Source organism: Parambassis ranga, chromosome 16 (genome assembly GCF_900634625.1).
Source record: "Parambassis ranga chromosome 16, fParRan2.1, whole genome shotgun sequence".
NCBI lineage: Eukaryota > Metazoa > Chordata > Actinopteri > Ambassidae > Parambassis > Parambassis ranga.
This window is the reverse complement of record NC_041036.1, coordinates 1,139,381-1,155,524: the sequence shown is the minus strand read 5'-3', so window position 1 is coordinate 1,155,524 and position 16,144 is coordinate 1,139,381. Positions and strand designations below refer to the sequence as shown.

Below are 16,144 nucleotides of genomic sequence, written 5' to 3'. Positions count from 1 at the left end.
GACTGAATTTCAGGGATTTTGTCTCCCCCTTCTGGTGCTGACAGTAATTACACAAACACTGTCCACACATGGTTCCACTCTGCTCTCTGGAAATGTCACCACAGACTCAAAGATACAGACGAATGATTTCATCATTGTATTCCTGAGTGAGTGTGTGTGTGTGTGTGTGTGTGTGTGTTCCAGATTCTCCTGCAGGGTGACGAGTTGTGTGACACCAGCACTGAGAACAATCCCTCATTGTGGGAGCTCTTCAGTGTCTTGAGGCAGACACTGATGTGAAGTCAGCCCGGCTCTGTCGCGCCGCAGCGTCCCGTTAAACGCCACGAGAAACACGAAGTTCACGCACGATCAGATGAACCGCTCCGCTCATCTTATCACCGCTCCTCAGATAAAACACTCCCTGACGCCTCTCTCCTGCCTCTGATGTCTCGCAGCACCATGCAGGAGCGTGGAGCGGGGCCGCCGCTCGCTGCGCCCCAGCTGCACGCCCCGACCGATTAACACTGACAAAGTGAGCTTTGTGGAGCAGAAAGGCTGGAGAGTCCAGAGGCCAAAGGCTGAGCGCTACACACTGCACTGGACGGAACAGAGGCAACACACACACACACTCACAGACACACACACACTCACAGACGCACACACACAGAGGAGGAGGAACATGCAGCAAACATGCACACTGAATCAAAACCTGTATTCCCCACAGCAGACACACAAAACTACAGCCTGTGTCAACAACAACCACAACAACAACAACAAACGTGCTGCGTTCACTGCAGCGTGGAATCTGGATTCATGTGACGCTGCTTTAACAGACACTGGACACATCGCACTGCTTTAGTTCATGACTTAGAAGAGTCTGATGGTTCAACAACAAAACAAAACACTCTGCACTCCTCAGCAACAAGCAGGACGCCATGATGGACGCCATGATGGACGCCATGATGTGAGCAGCGGTCACTCAGAGCAGCAGCTCAACAAACCGTTAGAGTCAAAGAGCTCTTCATCACATGTAAAATAAGAACTCATGCTTCACAGGCTGACTCCTCCTCCTCCTCCTCCTCCTCCTCCTCCTCCTCCTCTCTGAGGCCGGCCTGGAAGGAGTGAGTCCCCCCCCCCCCCCCTTAGACCAGGAGCAGGTTGCTCTGATGATGGAAACAACACTGTGGATTTAACCCCGTCATAAACGATCTTCAGGATGTTTCTAATCTAACTTTAATCTTAATCTCTGCTCCCCTCCACGCTGCACCCACACTTCACTTCACTTCCTGTTTTTCCTCCTGACAGCTGACATCCAGCCCCCACCTCTCCTCCTCGCCACGTGGTCATGTGACCTCTCCATCAATGCACGTCTTTATCAGCCTGACAATAACAACTCTATGCAGAGAACATGTCGCCCACACGTCTGGCCAGAAGTAACAGGACGCCGTGTGCTGTGTGTGGTTGTGATGCAGCTGCAGCTGTTGTTTGTACTATTGATTGATTGTCAATGATTAATCAATCAGTGTATTCTGACATTTGATGGACATGTTCCTAACCGTTCAAACACACACGTGTCCTGACCTCATCAGACACAGCACAGGAAGCAGGAACATGGAGGCGCCGGGTGTCCACATACTTTTGGTCTTGTAGGTTAAGCTATAGAACATTCCGGTGTCGTGCTGAGACCTGCCCGCACAGAGACAACAACAATCAGCAGCTACAGGTTCGGTGAGTATTGTGCCTCCACCTGCTGCACCCGCCGCTGCTGCTGAGCAACCGAGGGCGCCGCACAAACCGGACTTTCCAGAACTACAGTCAAACCAGATCCCATTGCCCGCCAGGATCCAAGCTACCAGCTCGCCGCCGAACCACCACAGGTTCGGACCAATCAGCACGCCGCAGGCCCGGTTCAACCCTCCTTGTGTTTTATGCCACTTTTTCAACACACACAAAAAAGTGAGGACGGCAAATGTTTAACCACAGAGCAGCCGCACCATGAACAGGACATTTTTTTTAGCTACAGACACTCAGGCTCTGGTTCTGGTTCTGGTTCTGGTTCTGCAGACCTCTCCACCTCTCTTCATCCCAAACCTGACAAACTGTCGTGGAACAGACACAACAAAGACATTCATCTGTTCACTGTCAGGCTGTTTTAAAGCTTCGCCGCCCGTCACCAAAAAACATACAGGAGACTTTTCCTGCTGCCAGAAGGTGGCGCTATGACTGTATCATCAGAATACATCTATTCCCTATGGCGTCCTGAGTGGACACAGTGAATTTCAGATGAGTTGGTTAAAGTATGCGAGGCGTGAAAAGTTTTGTAGGAGGGTCAGAAAACGCCAAAAACTGCTGCAAAATTCACGCCCAGGCCTCCATACATGTGATCCTCTGGGAGAAGGAGAGCTCCAGAGGCTCCACAGACCCCCCTACACATGCTCCGAGGTGTGTGTCATCCTCACAGGGAGCCCCCTGCAGGCCGGCTGTCCACCAGAACACAACATGACACTTTGTATTGAATAAACACACAAACAAAGACCCGAAACAAGTCTGAGCTCAGATCATCTGTCAGCAGGTCCCAGAGACACAGAGACACAGAGAGAGGGACTCCTCACAGCCTGGGATTCAAATAACATGTCTGTGTTTATAGGATGGACTTATTACACAGTGGAAAATCCACACACACACACACACACACACACACACACACACACACACACACACAGGAAGCAGCAGGAAAAACACGCGAGTCACATGCGGCTCATTCTCAGGATAACCTGGAGTCTGTCTGCGCCTCGTGCGTGTTTTCATTTCCTGCTCCTCCAAACTTTTCCAAACACACACACAGACACACACACACACACAGACAGACACACACACACACAGACACACACGGTGAGCGAAGCAGCTTCACACAAACAACAGAGTCAAGAAAACTTCGCCTCAACAATGAGCCCACGGACCGCGCGAGGAGGAGGGGGGGGGGGGCATCTCCTCCACGTCACGCCGCGACCACTCACCGCGACCCTCCGGCATGTGGACCGTCAGCCTGCGGGGAAGACGCCGAACACCGCTCCGTCTGAAGCCTGGGCGTCTCTCGCTGTTTGATTGTATAAGGTCCGCAGCTTCAGCTTCTTCTTCCTCCTCCTCCTCCTCCTCCTCCTCTTCTTCTTCTTCTTCCTCTTCCTCCTCCTCCTCCTCTTCTTCTTCTTCTTCCTCCTCCTCCTCCTCCTCCTCCTGTTTATCCCACACGAGCCAGTAGAACGCGCTGCTTTGTCCTCACGTGGATCGCAGGAGCAACAATAACACGAGCCATGTGTGTAAGAGCAGTGAAGGAGCGCGCGGTACTGATGGGACGACAAAAGACCGAACCGAACCGAACCACCGGGAGAGGGAGCTGATGCAGCTTTAAATCAGATAAAATGACTAAAGTAACTTTCCAGTCTAACACAGGCTGCTTCCTTTGTGACTGAAATGTGTTTTCAGAGGTTTGTTTTGACGCCGCTGTCTGAACCTCCTGCTCCATAGGGGGCGCTCTGAAGACTGCAGAGCTGAGAACTGCAGAGTTCACATGTTTCATGTTTTGACATAAGACATTAAAACTTCAGATGCAGCTCTGTGTTTAGAGTTTTGTGCCAAATGTAAAACGAGCCACTTCCCAGCATCCTTCATTCTGATTGGACACATCAGCCAGCAGCAGAGCCCCTACAGAGACATATCTGAACCGACCAATCAGCTGCCATTAGCAGCATGCTAACAGTCTTTTAGCTCCGCCTCTTTGAAGAGTTTGACGGAAATACATTTATAACAATAATATCGAAGAACTTCCTGCAGCCTCTGATCGTTGCTGCCTCCTCGTCGCTGTGGTCACTCATGGTAATGCGACTAAAAACAAGCTCGATCAGACTTCACATGGATTTAATGGCTGAAAGTTACATGTGTGGCCCCTCCGTGGAGTAAAACTGGGGCGAGGCTGTGACTGTCGCCATCATGCAGTGACTGCTCATCAGCAGGATGTGAACTGTCAGGGAGGTCACAGTCCGTCACATGACCGAGCTGAGAGCAGAGAGGACGTCCTGTTTAACTCTGCGAGGGACAAACATCCAGCCCGAGCCGACAGAATGGACCCAGAGCTCGAACCTGACGCAGCTCCTGAAGACACGACCTCACATCTGCAGAGGACATCATGACCTCCAGAACTCCAAACAAACTCCAAACAAACTCCAAACAAACCCCAGAACAAACTCCAAACAAACTCCAGACAAACTCCAGACAAACTCCAAACAAACCCCAGAACAAACTCCAGACAAACTCCAGAACAAACTCCAGAACAAACTCCAGACAAACTCCAGAACAAACCACAAACATTCTGGAGGTTTAAAAACTGTTTCAAACTTTTTACAGTCTATTGGACTCAATGAAACTTGTGTTGTGGTAGTTTAAAGTGGTTAAATCAGCCTGTAGTTTAGTGACGTCACTCAGTGGCTGCTGAACATCAACCTGAAACTTCTCTGCGGTCAAATTGCGCCACAACAGAATTTTTAGTTTTCAGTTTTTTCCTCTTTCGACTAAAACGGGTCGAGTTCCCTTAAAAGGCAGCGACGTCCAAGAGCAAAACCCCCAGAGGGTCTTTACCAAAGAGGGGGGGGGGGTGCAGAGACGGTTCTTACAAACAGGAGCAAAAACACAAAAAACTGCGGACAAACTCACGCAGGACGCGCAGAAACCCGGGCGGACCCTCTGAGCTGGTTCCGGAGCGCGCAGAGGGGAGAGACGGAGGCGGGAACCCGGAGAAGGAGCCGCTTTCTGGGAACAGAGGCTCTACACTTCCATCAGAGGTCCCCGGCCGGGCCCGGCCCTCGCTCTCTTCCTCTCCCTCTGCACATTCCTGCTGTAACCGAATGAAAACACTGCTGGATCCCTCCCCTCCCTCACCCCCTCTCAGGGCCGAGGCGGGTTTTCCGTTGGATGTGGCGGAGAAAGAAACTTTTTCACCATCAGCACAGAGGAGCCGCAGCCTCACAACGACTCCGCACATTTTACGCACAAAAATGACAGAAAATGCGCAAAAAGACAAACTCACGCATGAACTCCAGGCAGGCGAGGCACTTCCCCAGCGCGAGCACGGAGCCCTGCATAGCCATTCTCAGACTGAACAGGTCTAACTAACGGGGTCTGGTCTGGTGAAAGCGATCATCCTTCATGCGTCCGCTCCCCGCAGCCCCGCAGCCTCAGCGGCGCACAGAGCTCTGGGTCAGTGAGGTTTCCCAACCCCCTTACCCAGCAGAAAAAAGAGAAAAAACCGGAGCGGCGCCGGTGCCAGCCGTCTTCTGCTGGTGGCACGGGCTCTGCTGCCAGGGGATTGGTGGTTGTGTGTGACTGGGCAGTGGGCACCGCGCCTGGGACTGAGGGGAACACAGGGGGAGAAGAATGGCACACGGAGACCCGGTTTGAAGCGGGAGGTCACTCAGGTTCAGACTCAGGGAGTCAGATGATCGATTACTGATCAGCAGAGGGACATGTCAGAGTGAACGGAGCTGTGAGGGTCTCTGAGGACCTGCAGCTTCAGGGGGGGGGGGGCGATCAGAGTGAGGTCACCAAAACAACCAGCCAAAAAATAAACAAGAACCAAACACAGCAGCCAGCAGGACGCCATGATGGAGTCACTGTGAGCAGCAGTCACATGACCAACACTCAGAGAGTCTCTGTCTGACCTGCAGCTGGTTTCTGTCTGAATACCTGAGTGATTCTGCACACACACACACACACACACACACACACACACACACACACACACACACACACACACACACACACACACACACACACACACACACACAGACACACACACACACACTCTGCCTGCAGACATGGAGTGTGTGTGTGAGGAGAACACACTGGCAAAGTTTGGAGTTCAGAGAGTTAACAGGAAGCAGCGCAGGGAGGTCGACAGGACGCCGCACACACGCACTGAGGTTCTTTCTGTTCTGTGTGTGTGAGATGGGACCGTCGCCATGGAAACGGTGATGTAACTGGGAAACATTTAGGAAGTGTGCAGAGGTCCCAAACAGGCAGCTGGCGCCTCCATGAGCCGACAGGCGGCAACATCCATCCATGTCCGTGTTCAGGACTTTAACGTTCAGGATCATCAGTTTAAATAATAAACATTATTTGGATCCAAACATAAAACCCGAATCAGGAAACCCTCAGCCGGGTGCCACCAGAAATAAAGAAAAAAAGTCGCACAGGACAAAAACAGCTGACAGGTGGAGTGTGTCTTCTGTCCTGAAGTCCTCACACACAGGCCCACCGACCCACACATTCCTCTGAAGGACGGGGGGGGGGCGACAAAATCCAAAACCTGCAGACACAACGCTTCTCCATGCATGTCCTGTGTGTGTTTCTGCAGGTTTACAGTCTGCTGAGTACAGTGAACACCAAATAACGACCTGACCCAACAGAGAATATTTTGACTTTTGGAAAAATCTCAACACGAGAACATAGGAACCCCCCAAGGCTGCATGCTCAGTCCACTGCTGTTCACGCTCTTCACCTACGACTGCGTCCCCTCCCAGAGTAACACGTCCATCGTCAAGTTTGCTGACGACACAACCGTCATCAGGCCGATGTCCTGGTGCAGGAAAATAATCTGTCCTTAAACACTGAGAAGACTAAGGAGATGATTATTGACCCAAGGAAGAGGAGAGACCAGCACGCCCCACTCTACATCCACGAGGCCCAGGTAGAGAGGGTGAAAACCTTCAAACTCCTCGGTACCCACATCAGTGAGGGTCTCCCCTGGGATCATCAAGGAGGCTCAACAGAGACTCCTCTTTCTCAGGAAGCTGAGGACATTTGGATTATCCTCCAAACTCCTCAGCAACTTCTACAGATGCACAGTGTCTTAGTTTAGTTGTATGAAGTCATATGAAGGGAACTCGCAAAGTAAGAATTTCATTGCTCAGTGTGACTGTAAAGTGCATTTGACAATAAACTTCTTGAATCTTGAAGTAAAACTTCATTAAAAAACAAGCAAAGCTGTTTCTGGCGCAGCCCCTGATGCTGAGGAACGACAGACGCAGCACACTGACCTGATCAGGGGACGATGATGATGAGGATGAAGCAGCAGCTGTCAGATGGGGCCTGAGCACACCTTGGTTGGCGCTGGGTGAAGAGGTGATGGAGGTTTAAGCTGCTGAATGCTGCACTCTAGTGGCGACACCACCCAACTGCAAGAGAACAGCAAAGAAAAACCCAACCTGCTGTCACATGACCAGCCTGCGGGTTCTCATTGGTCAGCTCCATCCTGTCTGCAGTCAGTGTGCAGAATCACTCAGGTACTCAGACAGAAACCAGCTGCAGGTCAGACCGAGACTCTCTGAGTGTTGGTCATGTGACTGCTGAGTCCATCATGGCGTCCTGCTGGGTGCTGAGGAGGACAGGACTTTATGTTTTTACTGCAAATGCTTTATTTGTTTTAACTTAAACAATGAAAGTGGTTACTAGCTTACATCTGGTCACATTTTCTGACATTCATGATCACTGATCAACAACGCAGGAAAGAAGATCAAGGTTTAAGGCACTAAACTGTTACATTGTAGTGTGTTCTGAGTTTATAATCAATTCCTCCTCAAGTTTTCTAAACATCGCCCAGTATTTAAATATATAAAATACGACACGTCGGCTCAGATGACGCACAAACTCTAATGAATTTAAACAATATGATACAGACTGTATTAAATTAAATCACTTCAGCTCCTCGTGTCTGTAAACTTCAGCTCAGCAGCTCCTGGACGGCCGTCCGTCCACTGAAGATGACATCATTCACCGACACGCCGTCGTACGAGGCGCCAATCAGAGACAGCGCCAGGTCGTTCTTCCTGATGAAGGCACGCATGGACTCTGAAAGGGAGGACAATCACAGCTGTGAACTATGCTTCCACACACACACACACACACACACGTCGGTGTAACACCTGTGTGCCACTCACCCACTCTGCTGAAGTGTCCCAGGTGGTACTGAGGGATGCAGTCCTGAAAGAAGGAACATTTCAGCACCGTTACAACATGCAGCGCTCCTCCTGCCTCACCGTGAACACTGACTGCTGTCAGACCTGGTGTAATGCCACTTTACTCCAGCAGGGGGCCGCACTGATCCCCAGGTGGCGCTGCACCGCCTCCGTGGCTCTGGCTAAAAGACGCTCCTCTGTTACTGCTTCAGGAGACCCGAACGCTTCCTGAAACCAGGCGCCACCCATCATCACCTACACCACACACACACAGACACACACACACACGATGACGACAAACCACACAGCGTGAATACAGCACCACAATCTTCCCCGTTCAAAAAAAAAAAACGACCTGAATCCCACTCTAGCTGGATGGATTCTGATTCAAGATCCACCGCTCGGAGGTGGGTTGAGCCGGATTCACTGAAATCTTACTTAGGTCTGAACGTAAAAGCAGCTAGGCGAAGGTTCACAGGGACAGAATCCGGGTCGCGTACAAAAGCCGCATGTAAACATCCGTCAAACTACGAAAGCTTTGCCCGGAGATTATTTTAGACTACAAAGGAATCTGGACCTGTGTGTGTGTGTTTGTGTACCGTCAATCTAGTCGTCTGTCCGTTCGGTTTGTTCTGTTGAGGGAAGGCAACAGAGTCATAAACAATTCCGAGTAAACCTGGATCCTCTGATGAAGGAAGAAGGTGGCCAAAACCCTGCAAACACACACACACACACACACACACACTGAGCCACAGTCTTATATGTACGATGTGTTATTATTGCTGTGTATTCGTGTATTCTCACCACGACAGGCAGCAGAGAGTCGCCATCATACTCCAGGTTCACCACGGCAACGGTCACCGTGGAGATGTCCTGCAGCTGCTGGATCAGAGGCTGACAAGAGGGGGGCAGCACTGAGCTCAGGGCTGAGGACACACAGCAGAGGTTAGAGTGCGTTAGAGACAGGTCAGGAAAGTCGGAACAAATAAAACCAGCTTCAACCTCATGTTACAATAAATCACGTTTACAATCTGTGGCGCTTTAAAGGTCGTTTATGTCACAGCGTCTCACCTTTAGCAGGCAGTGCAGCGATGACGTGATCAGCTGATACGACTCCATCACCCTCCAACCGGATCTACACACACAGTTACACAGGTTAGTAATGGTGGGAAAACACACAACTGAAACGTCCAAACCCACATCCAGCTGACCTTCCACCCAGAGGCCGAGGGCTGGATCTGTGTAACGGCTGCGTCTCTGTGGAGCTGCACTCTCCCGCTCTGCTGGAGGTATTCAGTGATGCATTCTGGGAAGGACTCCACCCCCCTCTTCAGGGACCACTGTGCCCATGACTCCTTCACAGACCTCTGAGCCAGAGCGCCGGGCGGGACCACAGCAGAGGGCCCTGGCGGTTTTCAAAAGGAACACACAGATCAGAGACAACACATCGAACACACAAACACCCCAACAACACGAGCCGGAGCTGCAGGGTACCTGAGCCCAGCAGCAGCCCCAGAGTCAGGGACCCTCTGTGCTGCTCTGCCTTGTAGAGCGGAGGGAAACAGGAGCGGATGCTCAACTTCCTGCAGTCACCTGCAAACACGCCGCGACACAGGCTGTCCACAGCGATGTCTGCCAGCTACACACACACAGGAGACACAACACAGTCAGTGAGGACAGACACACACATCCAGCAACACAATCTAACAAACACACCAGCTGTGTTTGGACATGAACCCGGTGTTCTCCCTGAATGACACAGAGTCCTGAGACATGTCCTCACCTCCGCTCCCAGCCTCCGGGAGACAAACGAATGGATGGACTCGTCTTCCTGTTTGCTTTTTTTCACAAATATCTCAGAGAGCATGCTGAGCAGGATTGGACGAGAGAAGGGCGAGACTGTCCTCACTATTCCACTGCAGGACAGAAAGACAGGAAGAGAGACACAGCTGTTACACCCAGGACAGCGGGACAGCAGGACGTCCGTCAGCAGCACCGCCTCACCTGATCCCTGAGGGCATCCTGCACAGCCGCCCGTTCACATAAAGGTATCTGTTTTTAGAGGCCACGTCGCTGTAGGTGACAGGCAGGATCTCCCCGCTCAGACCCAGGTCCTCCACCTGGACACAGACCCACCAGTGTCCACACACAGTTTCAGGTTTGGCTGCAGTGTTTGCGTCAACGTGAACCTTCATCATCGGCTTCACACACACACTCACCATGTTGAGCGTGTTGCGTCCTACAGCCCCAGCAGGTCGGATCCCCCTGGGTCCATGTTCAAAGATGGCCCCGTCCGACCTCCGAGTGGACCAGAGCCAACCCCCGAAGCGGCTGCTGGACTCCAAAACGATCACCTGACCAGAAACACAGCCCACAGAGACGTCACTCTCTAATGTGAAGACAGACGGGTCCTACAGAGAACCTGCTGACTGGGTTTGTACTGTGAATGTCCTCCAGGACTAGTGAAGCCACCAGTAAACCTGTGTGTGTGTGTCTGTGTGTGTGTGTACCTTGGTAACCTGGGGGTTCTTGCACAGGTAGTAAGAGGCAGCCAGACCCCCGATCCCTCCTCCAAGGACTGCAACTGTTGTCATTTGCTGTCTGTGAACACAGAGGACACCATGAGGACAGAATCAGGGCGGCACAGCGTGGCAGGGTGTGTCCGCTGACCACGGCCTGCTGGTGATGATGATATGGAAAACCGTTTCAGGCCGGCGGGGGGGCCATGACAACAGGCAGGAGGCGAGCTTCAGACTGACAGTCTGCTGAAAGATGTTGTTAAAAACAACATAAACAATAATAAAGTAAATCTTAAACAAAGCGGTGCACATCAGTGATGCTGTCAGGTGCCGACTTGCTGACAGTTATTTAACTCAGGCAGTGACTCAGACACACTGTGAGCGTACAGAGCAGCACAACCACAACTACCTCAAAAGACAACAATGACACACATCTTAATCATAAAACCACTAACACTTCCGCTTTTTATTTTAAACAGCTGACAGATTACTTAAAATAAATTCACCCATAACAGACAGAGCTGCAGCAGGAGTGGTTAAAACTACTGCAGCTCAGTTACAATCCTGCTGTGATGACTTAATGACTAACACACACACACACAGACACACACACAGACACACACACTGATCTGGACACGACTTCACAATATTCGGCACAAACTGTCATGAGTTACCTTCAGACGTGACGCAGACCCGCTGAGTCGTTCTTGTGTTTGGTGTGCGCTCAGTTTGGACGTGCAGAGGAAATGACGCACACGATCTCTGCAACGAGCCAATGAGATCGTTTCATTACTTTTTGGATTAAAAATAAGATCTGTGGCGAACAGAAAACTTCACGATACTTTAAAGATTCGTTCCGTCCACAGATGAACGCCACTGTATGATTCCTGAAGCCTAAATACGATCATAAAATGCTACGCTGTAAACGAACTACAACACTGTCGCAAGATTACGACGTCACAGCGGACTTGAACGCTACATTACTAAAAACTTCGACGCCTTGATGACGTATGTAGTCACCTGCTATAGCTGCTGCTAAAGACGTACTCAGAAAAACCCGCCAATTTCAGAACGAGCAGACCGGAAGTGCTAAATTGCTGCACATTTCCGGGTTTTAGAAGTCAATCCCGGCGGCTCTCTGCCGCCACCTGCTGCCGCGGAGTGGGGACCGTATTTATTCGAACATATCTGGAGTGATTTTGACCATAATATTCTCTTTCCCCAACGTGTTTTTAACGCTTGATAAAATCTTGAAGTTGTTCAGAATCCCCTGACAAAACGTAATTAGTAAACAGCACCAACATTTAACAGTAAATTAAAAATGGTGGCCACACACACACACACAGAGTAGACTGTTGGGTTTAGTGTGAAGCTCTGAGAGGCTCCGTTGTGCCAGATTTAGCACCCGTATGAGACAATATCAAGATGCACCACTAAGTTTTTTTGTCACCAGAACCTGAACTACTTCCTGTTGCATCTAAATCACCTAAAAAAAAAACAATATTCACAGCATCCTGACGGCCTTTAGACAACCTGGGTTCACTGTGTGCAAAGAACACAAAACATACAGCAGTGACTTCCTGTAACAACCCTTTCAGGACGGAGCTTCTCGGGGAACATTTGAGGAAACATTGTGGGACAAAGCAGTGTGTGGATCAGCTGATCGGACCTGTGGGTGGTTTGTTCTTGTGGACTTTTTACGTGGCGGCTCCTTTGATGAGGTGTGGGTCAGATTAGTAGGAAGAAAAGGGCAGATCTGGTGTTTGTTTGACTTTGGTGTGCAAAAGTATACTCTTTATTCTTATTATATATCCAACTTTTATTTTCCCCCAACCCTTCCCCTCCTCCCAACCCCCACAACCGGTGGCATTCCCATGTCACCAGTTACTGTCACTGTTACAATAGCCAATCAGAGCTCACCTGCAGAAAGAAGGCAACCAAACAAAGAAGAGCAGAAAAAGGGGTTACTTTCAGTTTGTTTTTCTTGTTAAATAGTAATAAATACATTGAGATGCAGTGGTTCTTATTTTATCCTTTTCTCTTAAGCAGAAGGGTTAAAAAGTTTTTTTTTTATTTCTGTTTCTATTTCTTTTTATTTCTTTATTGATCTGTGTTGGATCTTTAGCAGCAATCCGGACCAGTTGTCATGGTGATAGCAGCACAGAGAGGAGGAGCCGTCTGGAGGAGAAACACAACAGGAGAAGGAGGAGAGGAAGAAGAAGAGAGCGGGGGGGAGGAGAGGGAGAGGATGACGAGGAGGAGATCCCTGCGAGTGTCATCAGCAGTCATCTTCATCTCCCTCCACCTCCTTCTCGCTCTCTGTACTCGGGTCTCAGGCAGGCGGAGAGCGGCGGAGGGAGGAGTTACCAGGCAGGAGAGAGAATCCGTGAGTGTTCACATTTCTCCCTTTCAGACACGTTTCTGTCTTCTTGATGCAGCAGTACGTACAAACACACACACACACACACACACACACACATATTAGACATAACATGGTGCCTCTTAGTGAAGACCATGTGTTGAAATGAGTTTCTGTTGGTTTGATTGTGACCACATTCTGATCTGATCTCAGCAAGCAGGCTGGTGGACTTCCCCAAGTCCAAGGGAACCAAGGCTAGTGTGTGTGTGTGTGTGTGTGTGTGTATGTGTGTACTGCTCATCTCTAAGTGCTGCTGTGTTCGTACACTCTCAGTGTGAGCCTGACACTCTGTGCTCTCCTTCACTCACAGCCACTGTGTGCAGTAAAGTAAAAACATGGCTCCCCTCTCTTCCCTCCTCATCCTCCTCCTCCTCTCCAGACTTCAACAACAACCAAAGTGAACACACAACTCCTCAAACCCAAGAAAAATAAAATAATATTAATCAACAATAATATTAATAAAAACAAACTTGTCACAATCATTCCGATCCAATTACAGTCGCAACAAAGACAACAAATTAAAACAGGATCAAAGGAGAGTTTTCCCAGCATCCTCCTCCTTCCTCCTCCTCCTCTCATGCAGTACAAACTGTCTCCTTCAGCACAAAGTTCACCTCTTTGTCTCTGAACTCTGGCTGTATGTGTGTAGTTGTAGTAGTTGTAGTTAAAATTGTATGGCTTTAGGGCATGGTTCAGGTTTTATCAAGAGTTGGCTGGCCCCTCATCTGAGTCCGGCCTCCCTCTGCCCCCCGCAGCGGGGTTATTGTTGTTGGAGGCAGGGTAGTAGTCCTCAGGGGGCGGGGCTTGTTGCCCTGGGGCGGTAGGGGCCGTCCGAGTCCGGAAGGCTGACAGTCCGATTGGCAGAGCGAGGGGCAGAGATGCAGAACCAAACTGAGAGGCCTCCATGGAAGACACCGCCCCCAGGTGGTGCAGGCCTAGGGACACGCCCACGTCCATGCTGTCACTCATCTGGGGCGAGGATCCCTGCTGGCCCCCCCCTCCACCAATGCCCGTCTGTCCGCCCTGCCTCAGGCCACGCCCACCGTTACCGTGGTGAGAGTAAGTCGGGTGGGGGTGATGGGGTGGGTCCAAGAAGTGGCGCTGGTGTTGTTGGGAGGCAGCCGGCTTGTGGAGCAGCAACTGGGTGTATGCTGGGTCCTGACCCCCACCTCCACCTTCACTGCCTGGCCACATCCTCATCTGCTGCTGGGAGGGAGCCTGACGGAGGAGAAGAGAGGCTGCTGTTAACCCAGACAAAAGGTGCATGGCTAACGTCACGCTCTGATGATGTACTTCCTGTTTTATCACAGTGTGAAAAGAAACAGAGCCAACAAGGTGACAACAGCACCGCCAGGGGAGCAACACACAACAACGGTGAAGAAAGTTAACACTGCTGATCAGATCATCCCTCAGATGAATGGATGCATGTCAGTCGTTATCTTTTCAGTTTGCCGTGTGGTGCTGTGTGTACCTGAGGGCTGGTCATCTCATAGTCTGAATGCGTTACAGCAGAGTTGTAGTAGCGGTTACTGTAGCGGTAGTTGCGGTTGTCATTGGAAGAACCACTGGAGCCACCTGGAAACAAACCAGAGCCACGTTAGAGCCACACTCTGACAAACAGCCTTCATTCATTATTCATCCTGCTGGTACAGCGGCTGTTTATATCCACTGATGGAGTTTGTGCAGCCTGACAGACAGGAATCAGCCTGCCGGTCCTCTGAAGTCACTGCTGGACTGTCAGGGAGCCGCAGCTCAGACTGAGCTCCGGTGCTGCTTCAGCAGCTGTACGTCACCAGAAGGAGTGACCGGTGTAAAGCAGCTGCATGTTCAGCTCTATTTATAGTCCCATCAACAGACACCATCAACAGGCGGGGAACAGAGGGGATTTCTCAGGTAGAAGCTCATAAATACTGATCATCCATACAGCAGGAAGGTGAAAACGTTCTGGGTGTGAATGAGAGAAGACCAATCAATGAGCCTAAACTCTGATAGCTGCAATGGATGCAGGCTAGGACAGTGTCCGTGCTGAATGTTAAAGTGCGTGGGTTGTTTTCACGTCTCTGTCACTGAGGCCAAAGGGTTCCAGACTTTGGTAGCATCTGGGTTAAGAAGGTTTAAGTTTGTGTCGTGTCCCCTCTCCTCCTGAACATCTGGGTACAACATGTTCATAGCAGCTGTGTGTAAATGTGTGTTAAACGAGTGTCTTCCTGTTTCTTTTGGGTGTGGACAGAGGCCGGTAGAGCGAGTGCTGACTACTTTACCAGAGCTAGAAACAGAGCTAGTAGTGGACGTTGAATGGGAGTGGTCCATGGCTGGAGAGGTGGATGTAGATGAACTGGTGTTGGTTCCTTCATCTGTTGTTTTCTTGAAGAAATTGTGCTGCAGGGCGTAGAATGGTGTGATGCGGCTTTTAGGGTCGTAGTCCAGCATGCGCAGGATCAGGTCTGCAAGAGGACACACAGGACCATCAAGACACTGACACTGACAGCTACCACTCTGCCAGTGACTCACTCTCTCTATCTCTCTTTTTTTTTTTTAAGTTATGCCTCATCTCAGGCAGGGGGCGCCATTTACTGCTGGAGAGCAGTGGCCCTGTGGATGCAGCTGACTGCAGGTTTACTTCACTGCTGTGAGCTTTTAGCCATCATCTGAATCTCAGACATTAGTTATTCACATGTTTTTATGAATTGTTCCTGGATTTTATGATCACTGTGCAGAACCCACAGTGGCCACAAGCCCCTCTGGTGACCAGTGTGCACTCACAGGTTGAACTCATTCTGTATTAACGTACCTTTAAACTTCAGGTAGTCACAGGGGGCGTGTCCTGGCTCTCCTGCCCTCCGGCCCCCGGGGCCCCCAGTTTCTACTCCCAAAATCTCATGAAGACGCCGTGTGGCCGGGGGCTTGTACTCCTGGAAAGAACACACAGGTGTGTCACGCTGGGTGCTGGGTGCTTCATATTCGCAGCAGTTTTTAGTCATATTAGTTTCGAACGAACCTTTTTGATGTCCTTGTTCTTCTTCACTGTCCACAGACCCTCTGACAGCTTGTCAAAATACTTCCTGGCTTTAGGAGCTGCATCCAGCATGTGGCTGGGCGGAACTCCCAAAACCTCCACAATCTTATTCATCTGGTCAACCTGTTCACACACACACACACACACACACACATATATACATCAGTGTTCCTGCCTTATGTGGATCAATGTGCCAGCACACCAA

General features: G+C 50.4%; 3 protein-coding genes across 12 annotated transcripts in view; all 3 read right to left on the bottom strand.

The window, feature by feature from the left end:
- The window catches only part of paqr6 (progestin and adipoQ receptor family member VI), a 15,820-nt gene extending 10,507 nt beyond the window's left edge, over nucleotides 1-5,313 (bottom strand). Inside the window, exon 1 of one of the 4 annotated variants that reach the window (XM_028424967.1) lies at nucleotides 5,060-5,313. In XM_028424967.1, the coding sequence (XP_028280768.1) occupies nucleotides 5,060-5,120 (61 nt within the window). In that variant the 5' untranslated portion in view covers nucleotides 5,121-5,313. Of the gene's footprint in view, nucleotides 416-2,996; nucleotides 3,136-4,686; nucleotides 4,919-5,059 lie in introns of those variants that run through there. The other 3 variants (XM_028424970.1, XM_028424969.1, XM_028424968.1) reach the window with 3 other exon arrangements.
- Nucleotides 5,314-7,478: 2,165 nt separating this feature from the next.
- Nucleotides 7,479-11,299, bottom strand: ppox (protoporphyrinogen oxidase). 4 transcript variants are annotated; one of them, XM_028425471.1, is made up of 14 exons: nucleotides 11,179-11,284; nucleotides 10,656-10,750; nucleotides 10,496-10,586; nucleotides 10,205-10,339; nucleotides 9,990-10,105; nucleotides 9,769-9,901; nucleotides 9,480-9,624; nucleotides 9,197-9,390; nucleotides 9,057-9,120; nucleotides 8,790-8,911; nucleotides 8,585-8,698; nucleotides 8,091-8,240; nucleotides 7,968-8,010; nucleotides 7,479-7,878 (listed from the first exon to the last, which is right to left on the bottom strand). In XM_028425471.1, exons 3-14 carry the CDS (start codon nucleotides 10,577-10,579, stop codon nucleotides 7,751-7,753), a joined length of 1,428 nt encoding a protein of 475 aa, XP_028281272.1. In that variant the 5' UTR covers nucleotides 10,580-10,586; nucleotides 10,656-10,750; nucleotides 11,179-11,284; the 3' UTR covers nucleotides 7,479-7,750. The 4 variants fall into 4 exon arrangements, with proteins under 4 accessions (XP_028281272.1, XP_028281274.1, XP_028281271.1 ...); XM_028425473.1 differs by having other exon boundaries at nucleotides 10,656-10,747; nucleotides 11,179-11,274; XM_028425470.1 differs by lacking the exon at nucleotides 10,656-10,750 and having other exon boundaries at nucleotides 11,179-11,299.
- A 1,169-nt stretch (nucleotides 11,300-12,468) lies between these two features.
- The window catches only part of dyrk1b (dual-specificity tyrosine-(Y)-phosphorylation regulated kinase 1B), a 30,097-nt gene continuing 26,421 nt past the window's right edge, over nucleotides 12,469-16,144 (bottom strand). For all 4 annotated transcript variants that reach the window (XM_028424994.1, XM_028424992.1, XM_028424993.1 and 1 more), the window contains exons 9-13: nucleotides 15,922-16,062; nucleotides 15,715-15,835; nucleotides 15,185-15,367; nucleotides 14,395-14,498; nucleotides 12,469-14,141 (exon numbers count right to left, since the gene is read on the bottom strand). In XM_028424994.1, coding sequence (XP_028280795.1) covers nucleotides 13,626-14,141; nucleotides 14,395-14,498; nucleotides 15,185-15,367; nucleotides 15,715-15,835; nucleotides 15,922-16,062 — 1,065 coding nt within the window. In that variant the 3' untranslated portion in view covers nucleotides 12,469-13,625. The remainder of the gene's footprint in view (nucleotides 14,142-14,394; nucleotides 14,499-15,184; nucleotides 15,368-15,714; nucleotides 15,836-15,921; nucleotides 16,063-16,144) is intronic.

Bases quoted from the DNA above. Each gene is read 5' to 3' on its own strand.
- ppox (XM_028425470.1), bottom strand. From the start codon at position 10,579: ATGACAACAGTTGCAGTCCTTGGAGGAGGGATCGGGGGTCTGGCTGCC. The intron at 8,912-9,056 runs GTGAGACGCTGT...GTGTGTCCTCAG, and splicing joins CGCTGCACTGCCTGCTAAAG to CCCTGAGCTCAGTGCTGCCC. The intron at 8,241-8,584 runs GTACACAAACAC...TGTGTGGTGTAG, and splicing joins GACAGACGACTAGATTGACG to GTGATGATGGGTGGCGCCTG.